Source organism: Ursus maritimus, unplaced genomic scaffold, assembly GCF_017311325.1.
Source record: "Ursus maritimus isolate PB19 unplaced genomic scaffold, ASM1731132v1 scaffold_26, whole genome shotgun sequence".
Lineage (NCBI taxonomy): Eukaryota > Metazoa > Chordata > Mammalia > Carnivora > Ursidae > Ursus > Ursus maritimus.
The window spans coordinates 14,763,752-14,779,375 of record NW_024425119.1 but is presented as its reverse complement, the minus strand read 5'-3'; the positions used below and the strand labels follow the sequence as shown (position 1 = coordinate 14,779,375).

At 41.7% G+C, this 15,624-nt stretch overlaps 1 protein-coding gene across 1 annotated transcript in view; it reads right to left on the bottom strand.

Annotated features, from left to right (window-relative positions):
* Positions 1-15,624, bottom strand: part of PTPRO (protein tyrosine phosphatase receptor type O) — a 112,610-nt gene that overhangs the window by 67,217 nt on the left and 29,769 nt on the right. Inside the window, exons 6-10 of the mRNA XM_040641896.1 lie at positions 14,968-15,129; positions 11,304-11,500; positions 4,397-4,517; positions 3,850-4,043; positions 2,396-2,507 (exon numbers count right to left, since the gene is read on the bottom strand). Coding sequence (XP_040497830.1) covers positions 2,396-2,507; positions 3,850-4,043; positions 4,397-4,517; positions 11,304-11,500; positions 14,968-15,129 — 786 coding nt within the window. The remainder of the gene's footprint in view (positions 1-2,395; positions 2,508-3,849; positions 4,044-4,396; positions 4,518-11,303; positions 11,501-14,967; positions 15,130-15,624) is intronic.

Here is a 15,624-nt window from a genome sequence, read left to right as displayed (position 1 = left end):
AACAGAGGTAAGAGAAGCATGCTATCTTTGTTTGCTTTAAACTTGAAACAAGGGAAGAAAAACAAAATGAGACAAGGCTCAAATTTCAACTTTTTTTTTTTTTTAAGATTTTATTTATTTACTTTAGAGAGAAGTGGGGAGGGAGAGAGGGAGAAGGAGAGAAGCTCAAGCGGACTCCTGGCTGAGCGTGGAGCCAGATGCGGGCTCGATCTCACAACCCTGAGACTGTGACCTGAACCGAAATCAAGAGTCGGACGCTTAACCGACTAAGCTACCCGTGTGCCCCTCAACTGGTTTTTAAAAATAAGTATAAAAATAAAAGTCAGCCACCATATATATTTTAATAGTGATTTATATTACATAATTTAATTTTCACACTACCTGTGAAATTCTATTATTCCCATTTTATAGATGTGAGAATTGAGACTGTGTTAGCATGCTTAGATGAAACTGTGAACTGCCCATGTCAGCATGACTTCGTAGATTGTCCCAGGAAAAGGTAAGAAATTCCCAAAGTTCAATTTATTGGAGACAATAGGCTGCTCACCTAGGCAAGTAGCTCACTTATTTACCTTATAACTCTCCAGATTTGCCAGGCACATCACCTTTGCCAGATCCTGGTCAGTTCTGAGCTTTGAAAGGCACACCCCCATCACTTGAGTCCAGAACTCCAAATCCTGTTAATTTTTCATTTCTGATGCCCCCCTTCAGAGACACTGCAAAGAGCCTCTCACGGCAGTTTTATGCCTTACTGCAGTGAGTTCTAATACACTTGGTTTTGCTCTATTAGCCAGCTGTTAGGTGGCATTTTGAATTCTGCCAATGAGAAAAGACAAGTCCGGGATCATTAAGATAACTTGCTCCGTGTTCGACAGCTAGAATTTTGCAGAGCCCACTCTGCTCAATCAAGTGTGCAGATGCAAATTCCGGGCTTTTCCCAGACATATGCTCTGTCTGAGAAGGAAAGAGTATTCTCAGAGAGGCAATGTCAATAAAGTGAAGCTGTACGAATTATTTATACAGTAAAATGTAATTAAAGTTAAGTACACAATTATTAATATAGTCAAGAAGCTAACACAGTACATGTCACATAGTTGGTATTTTCTACTTTTTTGGCATTTTTTGACTTTCCTACCCTAGTGTACTGTTAACATCTGGAACACAGGGAGCTCTAGATATTGGCCAGTAAAGGAAGGGGATGTACTATGTATGTTGATAGTGTAAGAATTCACATGATTAATTTCTTTTTTTAAGATTTTATTTTTAAGTAATCTCTACACCCAGTGTGGGGCTTGAACTCACAACCCCAAGATCAAAAGTCGCATGCTCTACCAACTGAGCCAGCCAGGCGCCCCCCCCCATGATTATTTTCTTTTCATTTTCTTTCATTTTGATAAAGTCTGATAGAGTAAAACTAAATGTCCAGAAAAGAAAGTATTTTGCTAACATTATTCTTCATCTAGACATGTTTTTCTCATTTCTCCTCATAACACTAATTATAGCCTTGTAGTCCAACCAAAAGTTCCTGAAAAATCTTAGTTCCAATAGGGTTCAGAAAGGGTTAGTGTTCCTTTGATGAATTTCCCCTTTTCGTTGTCATCTCTGACCACCTCTGCTATTTCTGCTATATGATAAGGAGCTAACAGTTGTTTTAAGTACTTAAACTTTGTGCCACAAATTTCACAAAGTAATGTATTGGGGGGGGGCAGGGGCAGAGGGATAGAGAGAATCCCAAGCAGGCTCCATGCCCAGAGTGGAGCCCGACGCAGGGCTCGATCTCACAACCCAAAATCAAGAGCGGGACGCCTAACTGACTGAATCACTCAGGTGTCCCCTAAGTCACGTATTTAAACGGAAAAGAATAATAGATACCATTATCATATCCGTTTTACACTTAAAAAAACTGCTTAGGAATGTTAACATGCACAGATTACATGCGGCACATGGCAGATCCATGATTCAAACCCAGGTCCACCTGTCTCCAAAGCCTATTTTCACTCCCGCAATGGACAACACTGCCATCAGCCTATGACCTTAAAAATGGCTAATGAATAAGAAGATGGAGGCACTCTAGCAAATACAATCATCGAATGCGTACAATCAATTCCTCTCAGGGTGAAGCTGAAAGGTCTGTCTGCTACAACTCCATTCTAATCAATTCCGAATGGGGCACACAAATAAAGGACAGTAACTCAGGATAAAAACACATTTTAATTTTTAAAGACTATCATTTAAGCAAATAATGAATTTTCAGAATCAAGCATACTGTCGTCCATGAAACTGATGCTTGATCAGGGCCAGGAGAGCAACTGGAACTTTCTGGAAGTGCATCTCTTCAGAAACCCCTCCAAACAGACTTCTTACCCCACGGAAGCAGTTCCCCCACACCACTCACCTGTTATGAAGCTGATGGTGGAGCTGTCACAGCAGCTCAATTCCGGGTCTCCCCAGGTTACCATGGTAACTCGAAAGTTGTAGTACCATGCTGGCAACAGATTGGCTATCCTCTAAAAAGAGCAAGGAGACAAGAGAGGAAAAATCATGTTTTTGGAACAGAGTTATTTTTATTAGGTCATGAAGGTAATCAGTAAGTAATCTTTATTTTTATTTCTGTGCCTTTTTTGTATTTCCCCAATTTTCCATTAAGAATTCTTTCTGGACTGCGGTGAGGGGTAAATAGAATGGTAGGCAAACATAATTTTTTTAAAGATTTTATTTATTTGTTTGAGAAAGAGAGAGCATGAGAAAGAGAGAGAGAGCACAAGCAGGGGGGAAAGGTACAGAGAGAATCAGGCTCCCAGGGAGCCTGACGTGGGACTCGATCCCAGGACCCTGGGATCATGACCTGAGCTGAAGGCAGATGCTTAACTGACTGAGCCACCCAGGCGCCCTACAAACATAATTTTAAAAAAGTGATTCATAGGTATAGTTAAATATTTCCAATTGGTTTTGTTTTGCAGTTTCCTAAGTTGTGTTACGCACATGAAATGTACTTATTTGTAAATGATTGTACATATGCATAGCCCTATTTCTAAGAAAATTGGCCTCTCACACTCTGCATTCTCCCAGTTTGGACTAGAAGCGTGCGTCCTTGTTGGGTGGCAAATATCAGCGTCGTCAACTGGGTAGAGGGCAATTGTGTACTTCATGCGTGACCCCTAGGAACCTGCACGTTAGAAATTATTCCTGTCTCAGAAAGAGCAATCTTTTTTTTTTTTTAAGTTTTTTTTTTCTTTTTTCTTTTTTTTAAAGATTTTATTTATTCGACAGAGATAGAGACAGCCAGCGAGAGAGGGAACACAAGCAGGGGGAGTGGGAGAGGAAGAAGCAGGCTCATAGCAGAAGAGCCTGATGTGGGACTCCATCCCAGATTGCCGGGATCACGCCCTGAGCCGAAGGCAGACGCTTAACCGCTGTGCCACCCAGGCGCCCCAGAAAGAGCAATCTTTACGTGCTCTCTTGAAAAGCATCCTCCAATGGCCTGACATTAGAGGTGTTTTACAGGTGTGTAGATGTTAAGAAAAGGTGTCAACTCATTATTGAAAGACTAAAGGAAATTTTTTTGTGTTTTCCTCCTCGGGAGCAGGAGAAACAGTAAGTACTTGATAGTTCTACTAGAATGTGGATATGCTCAGTTAGGGGTGAAAGCTAGTTTCATATAATTTTTTTTTCTCTCTCTCTCTCTCTCTCTCAATCTCTTCCCAAAACAAAAATAGCCCAGAAATCAAAAACAACTAGGAAAATCATGAAAGCAGGAAGCCCCCCATATGTATTTACAGGTAACTTTTTCTGATACATTTGGTACAGAAAGACGTGTCTGTTTACATGGGGAAGTGTGACGCTACTTACCACGGAAGCAGTCAAGGACACAGTCGCTGCGATTTCATAGTACGTTGTCCACTCCGATGTCATTGTTGCAGGGTTGAAATAAAACATTTCAACTACGTATTTTCTGAACACTCCTAAGTAAGGTCTGCTCCAGCTCAGAACCACTGCCGTAGGACCCAAGGGATAGAGCGTTAAATCCTTTATTCCCGTTGGAACTAAGAAGAAGTGGGGAGGGATGAAAAAAAAAAGAGCCAAGAAGGAATGTTTAATATCTTAGCAATTGGCTTCAAACTTCTTCTTAATAACTAGGGTTTTCGCTCTTCCAATACAATTATTGAATAAATCATACTCTCCTCCCATGTTATTTTTCCTGAGCCTTAGATGCTAACGATATCCCCTCCCCCCCCGGTATACAACGGTAGTCATGCATTACTCAGAGTGTAGAATATTGGGTGAACAAGTATGGGCCCCTCCCCATATAGGATGATAATGACTTGGACCTGGGCTTTGGAACCCCGGTCCCCCCAACAGTACTCTGATAAAGTTTATATCAAGGCTGGCAGCTTACCGATAGCAAAGGTGACAGGATCTGAAGGTGGTCCAATCAAAGGGCCTTTTCTTAGGTACATCACAACCTGGTACTGGGCCCCAGGCACCAGATTCTCAATAATAGATTTGCTTGAGTTCACCTTTAAACCAAACACCCAATATAATTTTTTTAGAGCTGGGCTTTCATAATGTGACACAAAAGCTGATATCACATTCAGGGTAGCCACAGATGCCTTTGAAATCCAGAAGCCTTTGCTTGTTCTGGGGAAGGTCAGATTTCAAAATTAGGATGATTTATAGTTTATGTGAACACTGAAGGGAACCCAGAACATTCAAATTCTATGGCTGGATTTAATAAGCCCCGTGAACTGCTTTATACCCATCAATGTCAATTTTAACTATGTACACTAGAGACACATCAGCCTCTAACCATAATCAAATCAGCAATACCATAAGCGGAGTCTGACATCCTAAACCGTAGTGTCAGCTAAAAACATACAAAGACCAGTGCAGGAACGTCTTCGGTCTCTCGTCACTTAGAAGCATATAATATCTAATTATAGAGATGAAAATGACCTCAGAGATTATCTGCTCCAAATCTCTCATTTAATAGATCAAGAAAGTAAAGCCAGGAAATGGCCAAGGTCACATATGTAGATTAAGCGCTGGGGCTGGAAGTCTAATATTGTGACCTCTGAACCCTGCTACAGGCGGGTCACCGGCCTAAGTGTGGAGGGACAGCAATAAGGGCTTCTCAAGGCTATTGTGACCCCATAAAATAACATTGTAGGAAACATTCCTCATTTAGATGAGCTCTTCTTTGCTGTTCTTCAAAAAAAAATAAAATAAAATAAAAAAAGGAAGAAAAGAAAAGAGAAAGAAAACTTTTGGTTCGGTAACAAATGCAATATAGAGAACAACAGAACAGACAGATGAATGAAATGTCCTTACTAAGGTTAAATGTTGGTGTGCACGGGGATTTGATGCTTCAGCTTCCAGGTCAAGAAGTGTGTGACTTTGACCTTTAGTGCCTCTCATAGTTATGACAGTCTTGCTTTGTAGAAAGAACACAGGCTCTCTATTCAGACTGCCTGAAATCAAATCCTGCCTCTACGCCCTTGTCAGCACGGAAATTTATTTATAATTTATTTATAATTCTTATCTTGACTTCTTGACTGATAAAGTAGAGATAATACTATTCCAGACCTCACAGAGTGGCAAGGATGCTTAGACTAGAGTATCAATGAAGTTAGCTCATCACTCAGCAATTTTGGGGCCTCTAGGGTACATTACATAAAATCGCTGTGGAAAGGAACATAATCAATGAAGAACAGGATCGTTGACAACTTACCTATGCTATAAAGGTTTTTTTTAAAATTAAGCTTCATTATGATTTTAAGAATAAACACAGAATTGGTGATATGATACAAATTTTAAACCTTTCCAATACCAGAAACCAATTCTGCACAATAGACATTGTATAATTTGAACTGGTAGAACTTGCTCTAAATGTAAGTGGGGGGACCAGCATACCATAATTTCTTTTCCAATAACTTAAGCAAAATAAAATTAAGTCGAATGAATGCATTAGCATTTCCCTCCTTTCTTTCCTATTGACACTCATCAGAATTTTTTGCCCATGCTTTCAAAGGTGAATTCTGCTGGAAGCCATCTAGGCCCAGTTGGTCAGCCCGATATCTTTATCTGATAGAGCATTTCCTGAAGAGATAAACTATGAACAAGACACGTATGTTGTGCAAAACTAAGTGATGCTGTCTTATTTCTTTAAAATAAATTTTTTAAATGATAAAACTTATAATGTTCATTGTGGAAATTACACAGCAGAAGAGCAAATGAATAAAATTGGCAATTTTTCTGTTCTCCTCCCTTCATTTCCAACATTTTGGTGGCAATCTTCCAGGCCCTCCTCGATACATATATACATAAATAATATGACATTGACCCATATATGTGCTACTTCATTAACATCGCTCTGAACCTTTCTTTAAAACTAAACAACACATCATAGACACCTAGGCATATCCATGAATTCCAGCTTAGCTCATTAATCACTCATTTAGATTATTTAGAATAGCAGGACCAAAAAGTGTAGACTGGGGGCACCTGGGTGGCGCAGTCGTTAAGCGTCTGCCTTCGGCTCAGGGCGTGATCCCGGCATTCTGGGATCGAGCCCCACATCAGGCTCCTCTGCTAGGAGCCTGCTTCTTCCTCTCCCACTTCCCCTGCTGTGTTCCCTCTCTCACTGGCTGTCTCTCTGTCAAATAAATAAATAAAATCTTAAAAAAAAAAAAGTGTAGACTGCTTTAGGGTGGTGTTAAGGTTTCTTTGGTTTGATAATATTTTAAGCAAGTAGTTGATTCTGATTATTCAAATGACTGTGTGAGATTGGAGCCACTTAAATATGCCATCATATTTAAATACCCTGAGAATATCGGACTAGTGAAATAAGTCGGAGAAAGACAAATACTGTATGATTTCACTGGGTGGAAATTAAAAGTAAAACAAATGAACAAACAAAACAGAACATAACTTAGAGGTAAGAGGAACAGAATGGTGGTTGCCAGAGGGGGGGGTTGGGAGGTGGACGATATGGGTGAAGGGGGTCAAGAGGTACAAACTTCCCCTTATAAAATAAACAAGTCATGAGCATGTAACGTACAGCAGGGTGACCATAGTCAGTAATACTGTGTTGCATATTTGAAAATTGTTGAGAGAGTAAATCTTAAAAGTTCTCATCACAAGAAAAACATTTTCTAACTTTGTATGGTGGTGGATGGTACCTAGGCTTACTGTGATGATCATTTTGCAATGTATACAATGATTGAATCTTTATGTTGTACTCCTGAAAACACGTTCTACGTCAATTACACCTCATATAAAAAATGTGCCATCATAACAAATTCACCCTGGGGACATTATACTTCTTTTTAAAAAGGTGTTATTAATTTATTTGGGAGAGAGAGAGCACGAGCTGGGTGAGGGGCAGAGGGAGACGGACAAGCAGACTCCCTACTGAGCATGGAGTCATCAACTCTGACCTGGAGCTCGAGGAGGGGCTAACGGTGGGGCTCCATCCCAGGACCCCAAGATTAAGACTTGAGCCCAAGTCAGATGCTTAACTGACTTAGCCACCCAGGCGCCCCTACCTTTTTTTTTTTTTTTAATAAAGAAGCAACTATGTGTATATACATTACATTATTTTAAAAAATGACCTTGGTAACAGATCATAAACACCAAGTCCTTCCTGCCACCTCGTTTTTGAATATTTGCTGAGCCACCAGCCTGTATCTATGCTTCTACCCTTCCATGCCCTTGTATTTATCCTGGATCGCCTTGGGGTAAGTAGACGGAAGGCAGAAGAAATGCCCCTGAATACGACTTACTAAATAACACGTATTTTATTCTCCAGAGGATCATTCCACATCCCCTCCCCCAATTTTCATCCCATCTTTGCATTCTACTATCTCCTCTCTCACTTTCCCAATGGGCTTTGTCTCCATTCCAGAGAATTCAGTGCAGCCCAATGCCCCTCTGATGAGGCACCAGTCCTGTTCCTCCCCAGCTAAAGAGATAGGAGAAAAGCTGCCCTAGAGAGCCTAGGAAATACACAACAGACTGATAAATTACAGGGTACGTACATTGTCGGAAAACACGTAGGGACCAAGGCAGATCACACGTCAAAGTAAACATACATACATCTATTATACGACTTTCTTAATCCTCAAATTTAGGATTGTGTGTGAGTCTTTGGAGAAAGTACTGAAAGCACATCTGCTTTGAAGAATTGACCGGGTCCTTTACGTTGAACACTGACGGAGCACAGACGTGACGTTCAGCATGTATTTATTACCCAATAGCACCGAGATGGTTGTGAGGAGGCATACGTCACAAACCCCCTTTTCTACAAGCACTTGCATGCAAACTCAGACACGAAACAGCAACCAGACGTGAAGAGCACATACATGATGAGGACGAATTCAAATTAATACAATGTACCCACACGGAAGGCCAGACTCTAAGCGTCGTGAACTCAAGGTTCAAGTCAAATTTGTTTTATTTCTAGGATGTTGCACAGGACCCACCTAACACCCAGAAATCAGTGGTGGTGTCAGGAAGAGTGGTGACACTAGCAGTGAGTCTCATGGATGATCTAGGCGATATGTAAAGCGAGGATCCTGTGCTATAGTCCGTGGTAGAGGCAAAGCAGGCAGAGTGAAAGTATAAAATAGTGAAACATTATATTAACTGTTGATACTGTAGTCCCCCCCTTATCTGCAAGGGATTTGTTCTAAGACCCCAGTGGATGCCTGAAAGCATGGGTGGTACCGAACCCTATGTGGACTAGGTTTTTTTACTACACATACATACCTACTGTAAAGTTTAACTTCTAAATTGGGCGGAGTAAGAGATTCACAATAACCAGTAATGCAAACAATTACAACCGTATACTGTAGTAAAAGTGATGTGAATGTGGCCTCTCTCAAAATAGCTTATTGTACCACCCCCACCCTTCTTATGGTGCTGTGAGATGATAAAATGCCTGTGTGATGAGATGAAGTGAGGTGAATGACGTAGGCGTGTGACCTATTGTTAGGCTACTATCGACCTTCTGACTGTATGTTGGACGAGGATCACCTGCTTCCTGCCCACGGGTGACCATGGGAAACTGAGTCCATGGAAAGGGAAACCATGAATGGGGGGAGGGGACACTAAGTGTTTGGCTTTAGAATCACTCTTAATTTTTGAGCTGCATCTTGAATATTAATTCAATCACAGTATCACTGAATACAGAATCAAAGCAATATTATTATTTTTTCTTTTTGGATCATGTTTGCTTTGGGGAAGAAGCCCAAATTGGACTGATACTGGTGATACTATCTTCTGGATTCTTTTGATTAAAGGCCACATGACTGCAGGCCAGGTTTTGATACTTTTTTAAAAAAAAGATCTATTTATTTATTTGAGGGGGAGAGGGTCAGAGGGAGAGGAATAGAGAGAATCCCAAGCTGACTCTACGGAGCTAGGAGCCGGATGAGGGGCTCCATCTCACAACCCTGAGATCATGACCTGCGCAGAACCAAGAGTCAGGTGCTTAAGTGACTGAGTCACCCAGGCGCCTCTGTTTTTCAGACTTTTTGAACTGATATTTCCTTATCTAAAAACCTGTGTGTGTGTGTGTGTGTGTGTGTGTGTGTATAGTGGGGCAAAGGATAATGTTGGTGCAATAACAAATCTTCAAAATTTTCTTGTAATTGAGAGAACACCTCACACAGCGATCCATTTTAAATATTGCCCACTGTGCCTATAATCCTTAACAGTCTCATGTTCGCATCTCAAAAAGGCATTGTCAGTGCACTGAGACCAGTCTTTTCTGGCTCATTTATAATTTATAATTTTTATCTATACTGTTAGCCTTTGGCTTCTGTGCAAAAGACACGTAATTTGTACATTGGATGAGGGGTGAAGAAATGTACCTTGGAGCAGTCAAGTTCTGTGTCATGTTCTGTAAGAGAAACACATTTTTCTACCAATATAATGAGTCAGCTGTCTTTCCCTTACTCAGGAAGGGAAGCCACAAAGCTGCATAGTGAGTTGTGATTACAAGTTAATCGGTTTAGCATATTTACTCCTTACTTTAGTTCAAGTCAAGGGGTAGCCTCATCTGCAAGCAAGGGCTTATCTCAACACTCTTAAGCCTTTCTAGAGCTCCAAAGGCCATGATTCCTGAATTCTACTTATCAAGTTTAAGTTTCTCACTCTTTGAATTTCCCTAAGTGCCTAATTTTCGTGGGATAAATGGAAACATTCACAAAGCTTTCTATAGCAAACATTGTTTTTGAGTATTATATTTCCAGTGTATGACACATGAGTTGATAATTAAATTTTTTGCCTTTAGGGAAGTAAATATTGTGTTTGCGAGACACCAGGAATCAGTACATTTGATCTTATGAAACAAACAAACAAACAAACAAAACAACCCAGGTTTTAGGAAAATAGCTCTGGGCTCCAGGCTCCCTGTGGATACTTAGGGCAATGGAAAGCAAGGTCTGCCCTGGGGCCCACGTGGCAGGCTTTCACTCAGGACTGTCGCTCAGGACTGATGGCTGGGCGCATGAGCTCATTCTGGTAGCCATTTCCAGACCTACCGATTTGCACCCCATTTCCGCATCCCTCATATCCCCCCTTGCGCTCAGCTAACTCCTATTTATCCTTCAAAGCTCTTCTCAGTTGCAATTAGTGAAAGGGGTGTGTTTTTACTTTAGTACCTTTCATTTTTGAATTATTTTTTCAGTGAGCTTAATTACTTTCATAGTTCAAATAACAAGAAAAAAATAGAAAGAGTAAAACAAACAAACAAACAAACAAACAAACAAAAACTCCCCAGAACCTTCTGCTTGGTCATCTTGTGCCCTGGGAAAAGTTTTTCTGGCCAGTTTCCAAATCCTTTTGTCCCAGTCCATATTTACCTGTGCCCTTTCTTTCCCCATATTTACCCATGCTCTTTCTTTCCATGAACTCATAGGGCCTCTCGATCATTTACTTTTAGCCTAGGCCTCATTTTATACTCTTCAGTAGTAGTTGTATGCTCACTTATGCGTTGTTCTCACTAGATTATAAACTCTGCAAGCAATTATCTAGAATCCCAACATCTATCCTATCCGAGTACCCGGCACATCGTAGGCGTCTTGAATGAGGCATGAAAATAAAAGGAAGATGCTAGTGCTGGGAGGGGGGGAGGAAGAGTGTAACTGCAGAGCCTTGCGCACTCATTTCCTGCTCACACCCCCCTCCCAATACCCCCACCCCCCAGACCCCAGCACCGCCTCTTGCAATGGCTGCGCCCGCGTGGCTGGGCTGCAGGCCGTGAGTGAGCGAGCCCCTCCGCATTTTCCCTGTTCCTTTACCTGGGTGCAGTACTGCTTTTCCAGCCTCTGGCTCTCCTTCTGTTTCTGGCAGGTGAGCGACACCACAGACACGATGGTGCCGCTGTAGTTCTCCTGGGCAGATGTCCAGGACATCAGCGCGGTGGTTGAGCTTAGAACGTGGACACTCACGTGCTGGGGCTTCTCGGTCAGCTCTTCGATCCACTCTCCGGAAGGGCCTGAACATTGCAAATAAGAGCACAAGGGAGGTTTCATGCTGAGCTGGTGGAGGTAAGAGAGTCGCGTTTTAAAAATCACGATGTTTTCCTTTTGCCCTTACACAGAGAGTAGAGGTAAGACCCGCAGCTGGACGGCACGGCTCTCTGCCCCTGCCTCTCAGGTTATTCCAGGAAATTCTTCACCAGAGAGACTCTACTTCTCTTTCAGTGCAGAGTGGGTGTGGAAGTGGGGGCATTTCATCAGGGTTTAGAATTCCTTTGCTAGGATCTTCGGTTTCTAGAAATAATGACTTTGAGATTCAAATGAGCCTCGACTGCCATTGTGTGAAAGGATTTTAAATTTGGTAACAGGGGGATCAAAGAGGCGGGGTGTGACTGTATTGAGAGAAGAACTAGGCAATAGGCTAGGTCAATTACAGAAGCTGCCTGGGATCTGGGTGCTAATTTGAGGGACGAGGTGGGTTCCTCATTATAAAGCATCTCATCAGAAGGCCCACTATTAGTTTTGTTCTTTAAGTTTCTAAAGTGGTTATTAGCACCGTGCCCGACACATAGTAAGGACTCAAGAAGTGTTGAGGTGGTTATTATCTACAGAAGTTCCTTGTCAAAATGCACATATGCAACCTTTCTTTCTTTGCTTAGGATACACTCCTCAGTGTCTTCATAGCGAGCTGTATTCGTGGGCTGGAACCCAGGAGGGGGACAGCAGTCTCAGGCTCACAGCCAATGGGGCCAGGCAGATAATGACAATAAAAAATGACAATAACAATGGTGGCAAAGAGCATTTGGCATGTCTTAGGCTCTGTTTTAGGGTTATGTGTGTTTACACATGTCAATCCTTCAATTTTCATAACAGACCTATGAGAGAAGTACAAGTATGAATCCCACTTTCAGATGAGGGCATTGAGGCAAAGATAGGATAAGTACAGCCAGGATTCACCAACAGGAAGGCTGGTTCCAGAATCCACACTCTTAACCCCTGCACGAAACCTCTGGGGAAACTAGGAACTGTGAGAAGCGCTGGTTTGGAGAGAGGAAAGTTGACCCAAACTCGGCTTTGCTCATTATTAGTGATATAACCTTGGGCAAACGGTTTAACTTCTCTGAATCTCTGGCAATGCACTGGCAAATGGATTAAACCATAGAATGTTAGAATTGAAAACTTGAGAGAACCAATACCTCATTTCATTGATGAGAAAACTAAGGACCAGAGATGTGTTATAACCTGTCCAATGTAACACAGCGAGTAGGTGCCTGGAGCCCTACCCAGACCTCTCGTCTCCTGGCTCAGCAGTCTGTGACAATTTATCATGATGCCATCTGTTGCTAGGATCAAATGAGATCCTAGGTGTTAGAGAACCTGTAATTGTGAAGTGTTTTCATCGTCATTAGGAAGATTACTGGGAGAGCAGGGGCACAGACAGCCAACGTGGGAGGAAGCCAAACACATTCACTGGTTCAATGGTTTTACGTTAGGACTGACCTGATAATCAAACCACGGTAATGGGTCAGGGTAGGCTACGTGGAAATGGACTTTGCTAGCAAATATTCCTAGGTTCTAGTCCCATTTGGACACTTGGGAAAGTCACTAACCTTTCTGTGCCTCAGTTTCTTTCCACCTGAAACATGAGGATCACTGAAATGTAAGCCTGTTGGGGGCCGAATGTAAATGTCTACCTTCCTTCTCATCTCTGAGGAAAGCCTTCAAAACCATGGAAATATAAATCATAATGCAACAAGAGAGAGAAACATAAATCTTAATGGAATTTAATAAATATTAATGTCATAGCTTAACACCGGAACAGTTGGGTCAGGAAAATGGGCTGTGAATATCATGTAGCTGGTATGAGTCTGTACTGTGTGGAGGGGGCTTACTCGGTCCAGTATAGTATTTACAGCTATAGTTTCCTGTTTTAAACTAAGTGTACACAGAGTGCATCTCAATAACTCCTTACTGCAGAGCGGGATTTCCAAGCACTCGAAGTATTATTCTTTTATTGGCAGAGAAAAAAACCCAGAATTTTTAGGGCCCTCTATCTTTCTAAATGAATATGAAGATGCATCTCTTGGAAATAATCATATTTTGGAGCAATTCTGACACATTCTCAACAGCATAGTCCATTTGGATACTCGAGAGCAGCGTGCCTGACTCATGAAAGTTGTTCAGTGAATATTTGTTGAAGGTACCCCAGAATTAATAACTATAACCCCAAGCTAGGATTTGTTAATTTGGTGTGCGAAGTAAGATGGACACAAATAAAACCGATCTAGAAAAATATCGTACACAAAAAAGGCCCGTGTTTTGTGTCGTGCGCTATGAAACACAGTAGAAATTCAGAGAAGGGAAGGGCCAGCCTAATCCGAATAGCTGAGGGCGAGTTTCCAGAAGCCGCTGACACTTGGGGTGCGTCCCTACTGACAGACACGGAAAGCTTCTGGTTAAGGGAACATTTTAAGCTTCCCGGGAAGAACTGAATAGTAAACTTCGTTCTCATTCTCAAGTGACCTCATGTCAGAGACCTCCCATGCAAGGGAAATTGTGACTATTCTTTCTGCATATCTGATGGATCTTTGTTGAGGCTACTTACCAGTGGCGATGTTTTCAATTTCTTAAGTAGAAATGCTACATGGGACATTTTCAACATTTTTCAGCTGTTAAATAAACAGATCTTTTCCCTCTGTCCCCCACCCACCCTTTTTGAGGGTTATTCGGTGAAAGGTGGTATTTTGCCTTAGAGTGTGTGGTGGTCATCTTTTTTGAAGAGACATTTTTATCCATTGCGTTCTGGTTTTTTTCTTTCTGCTGACGGGAGGCACATTTAGCTGCTGATAAGCTAGGTCACTGACTTTTGGCCTCGAAACCTCTGGCGAGCATATTCAGATTACCTACAAACATTACAGACATGCACGATTTGTGTAGCTTTTAGAAGCCATTTATTTGCTCCATTATTGCCCCTCGTGGAATCAGTAGAAGCCACCCTAAGACTCGACACTGGGGCTTTGTCTTCTTGGGCCAAATTTATGGTGACCACCTAGGTCCCACGACACTTAAATCTCTGTTTTTCTTTTGAGCTCTCTCAGCTCAATATTCTAATGAGACTTTTCCCACAGTCCAACAATATCCATTTCCTATACGGCCTCAAACAAAAGTCATTGTGTCCTAAACAGTGTGTCCGCGTCCTTGGAGGGTTTGTTATGGCTAGTGTGGAAGGTCAGCTTAATAAATGTTCAATTCTCACAACAATAAAAAAATCCGTAAGTTAAATCTCTGGGTAGGTTTGCTACCATTAAACATACATGTATTTCCTCTGCTGTCAGAATCTCATGGATCCGGGCCTCTTCTGACCTTGACGATTTCTCAGGGTCTCTGAGGTCTGATGAATAATTGATGTGTGAGCATCGTTAATCTCCCCAGTTCCGTTGTCCTAGCTCCCCTGTAAGTGCAAAATAATCTCTTTGGTACTTACTGATATAAAAACTGAGGGATTTTGCTGACTGACTTTTTCGGGTTTCACAAGATCCTGAAGAACTAAAGGTTGTCACGGATAACTTATATTTCCCAGGCTCCTTCAGTTCCGCAACGAATTCATGGGCTTCTTCATCCACTGTCAAATATTCAGTAAAGTTTTCTGAATCATACATAAAAAAGAGAATATATATGAATTGAAACCCGGAAGGGCCTTGAATGTAGACAAGTCAGTTAAGACAAATGAATAAATATTTTTTAAACTGTTTACTTTTTTTTTTGTCAAGTTCAATTTTACATCTTCATCCAAGGTATTAGAAAAGAAACATGATCAAGGATTCAAATTGTTTGTAATAATTAAACTAAAATACGGCATCCAGATCAATAGAGCTTAGGGTTGAGTATATACTGCATACTCTTATGTACTTTTACCCAACAACCTTATATGCACAGAACAGAAGAAGGGGCGCCTGGGTGGCTCAGTCGTTAAGCGTCTGCCTTCGGCTCAGGGCGTAATCCCAGAGTCCTGGGATCGAGCCCCACATCAGGCTCCTCTGCTGGGAGCCTGTTTCTTCCTCTCCCACTCCCCCTGCCTGTGTTCCCTTTCTCACTGGCTATCTCTCTCTCTGTCAAATAAATAAATAAAAAAATCTTAAAA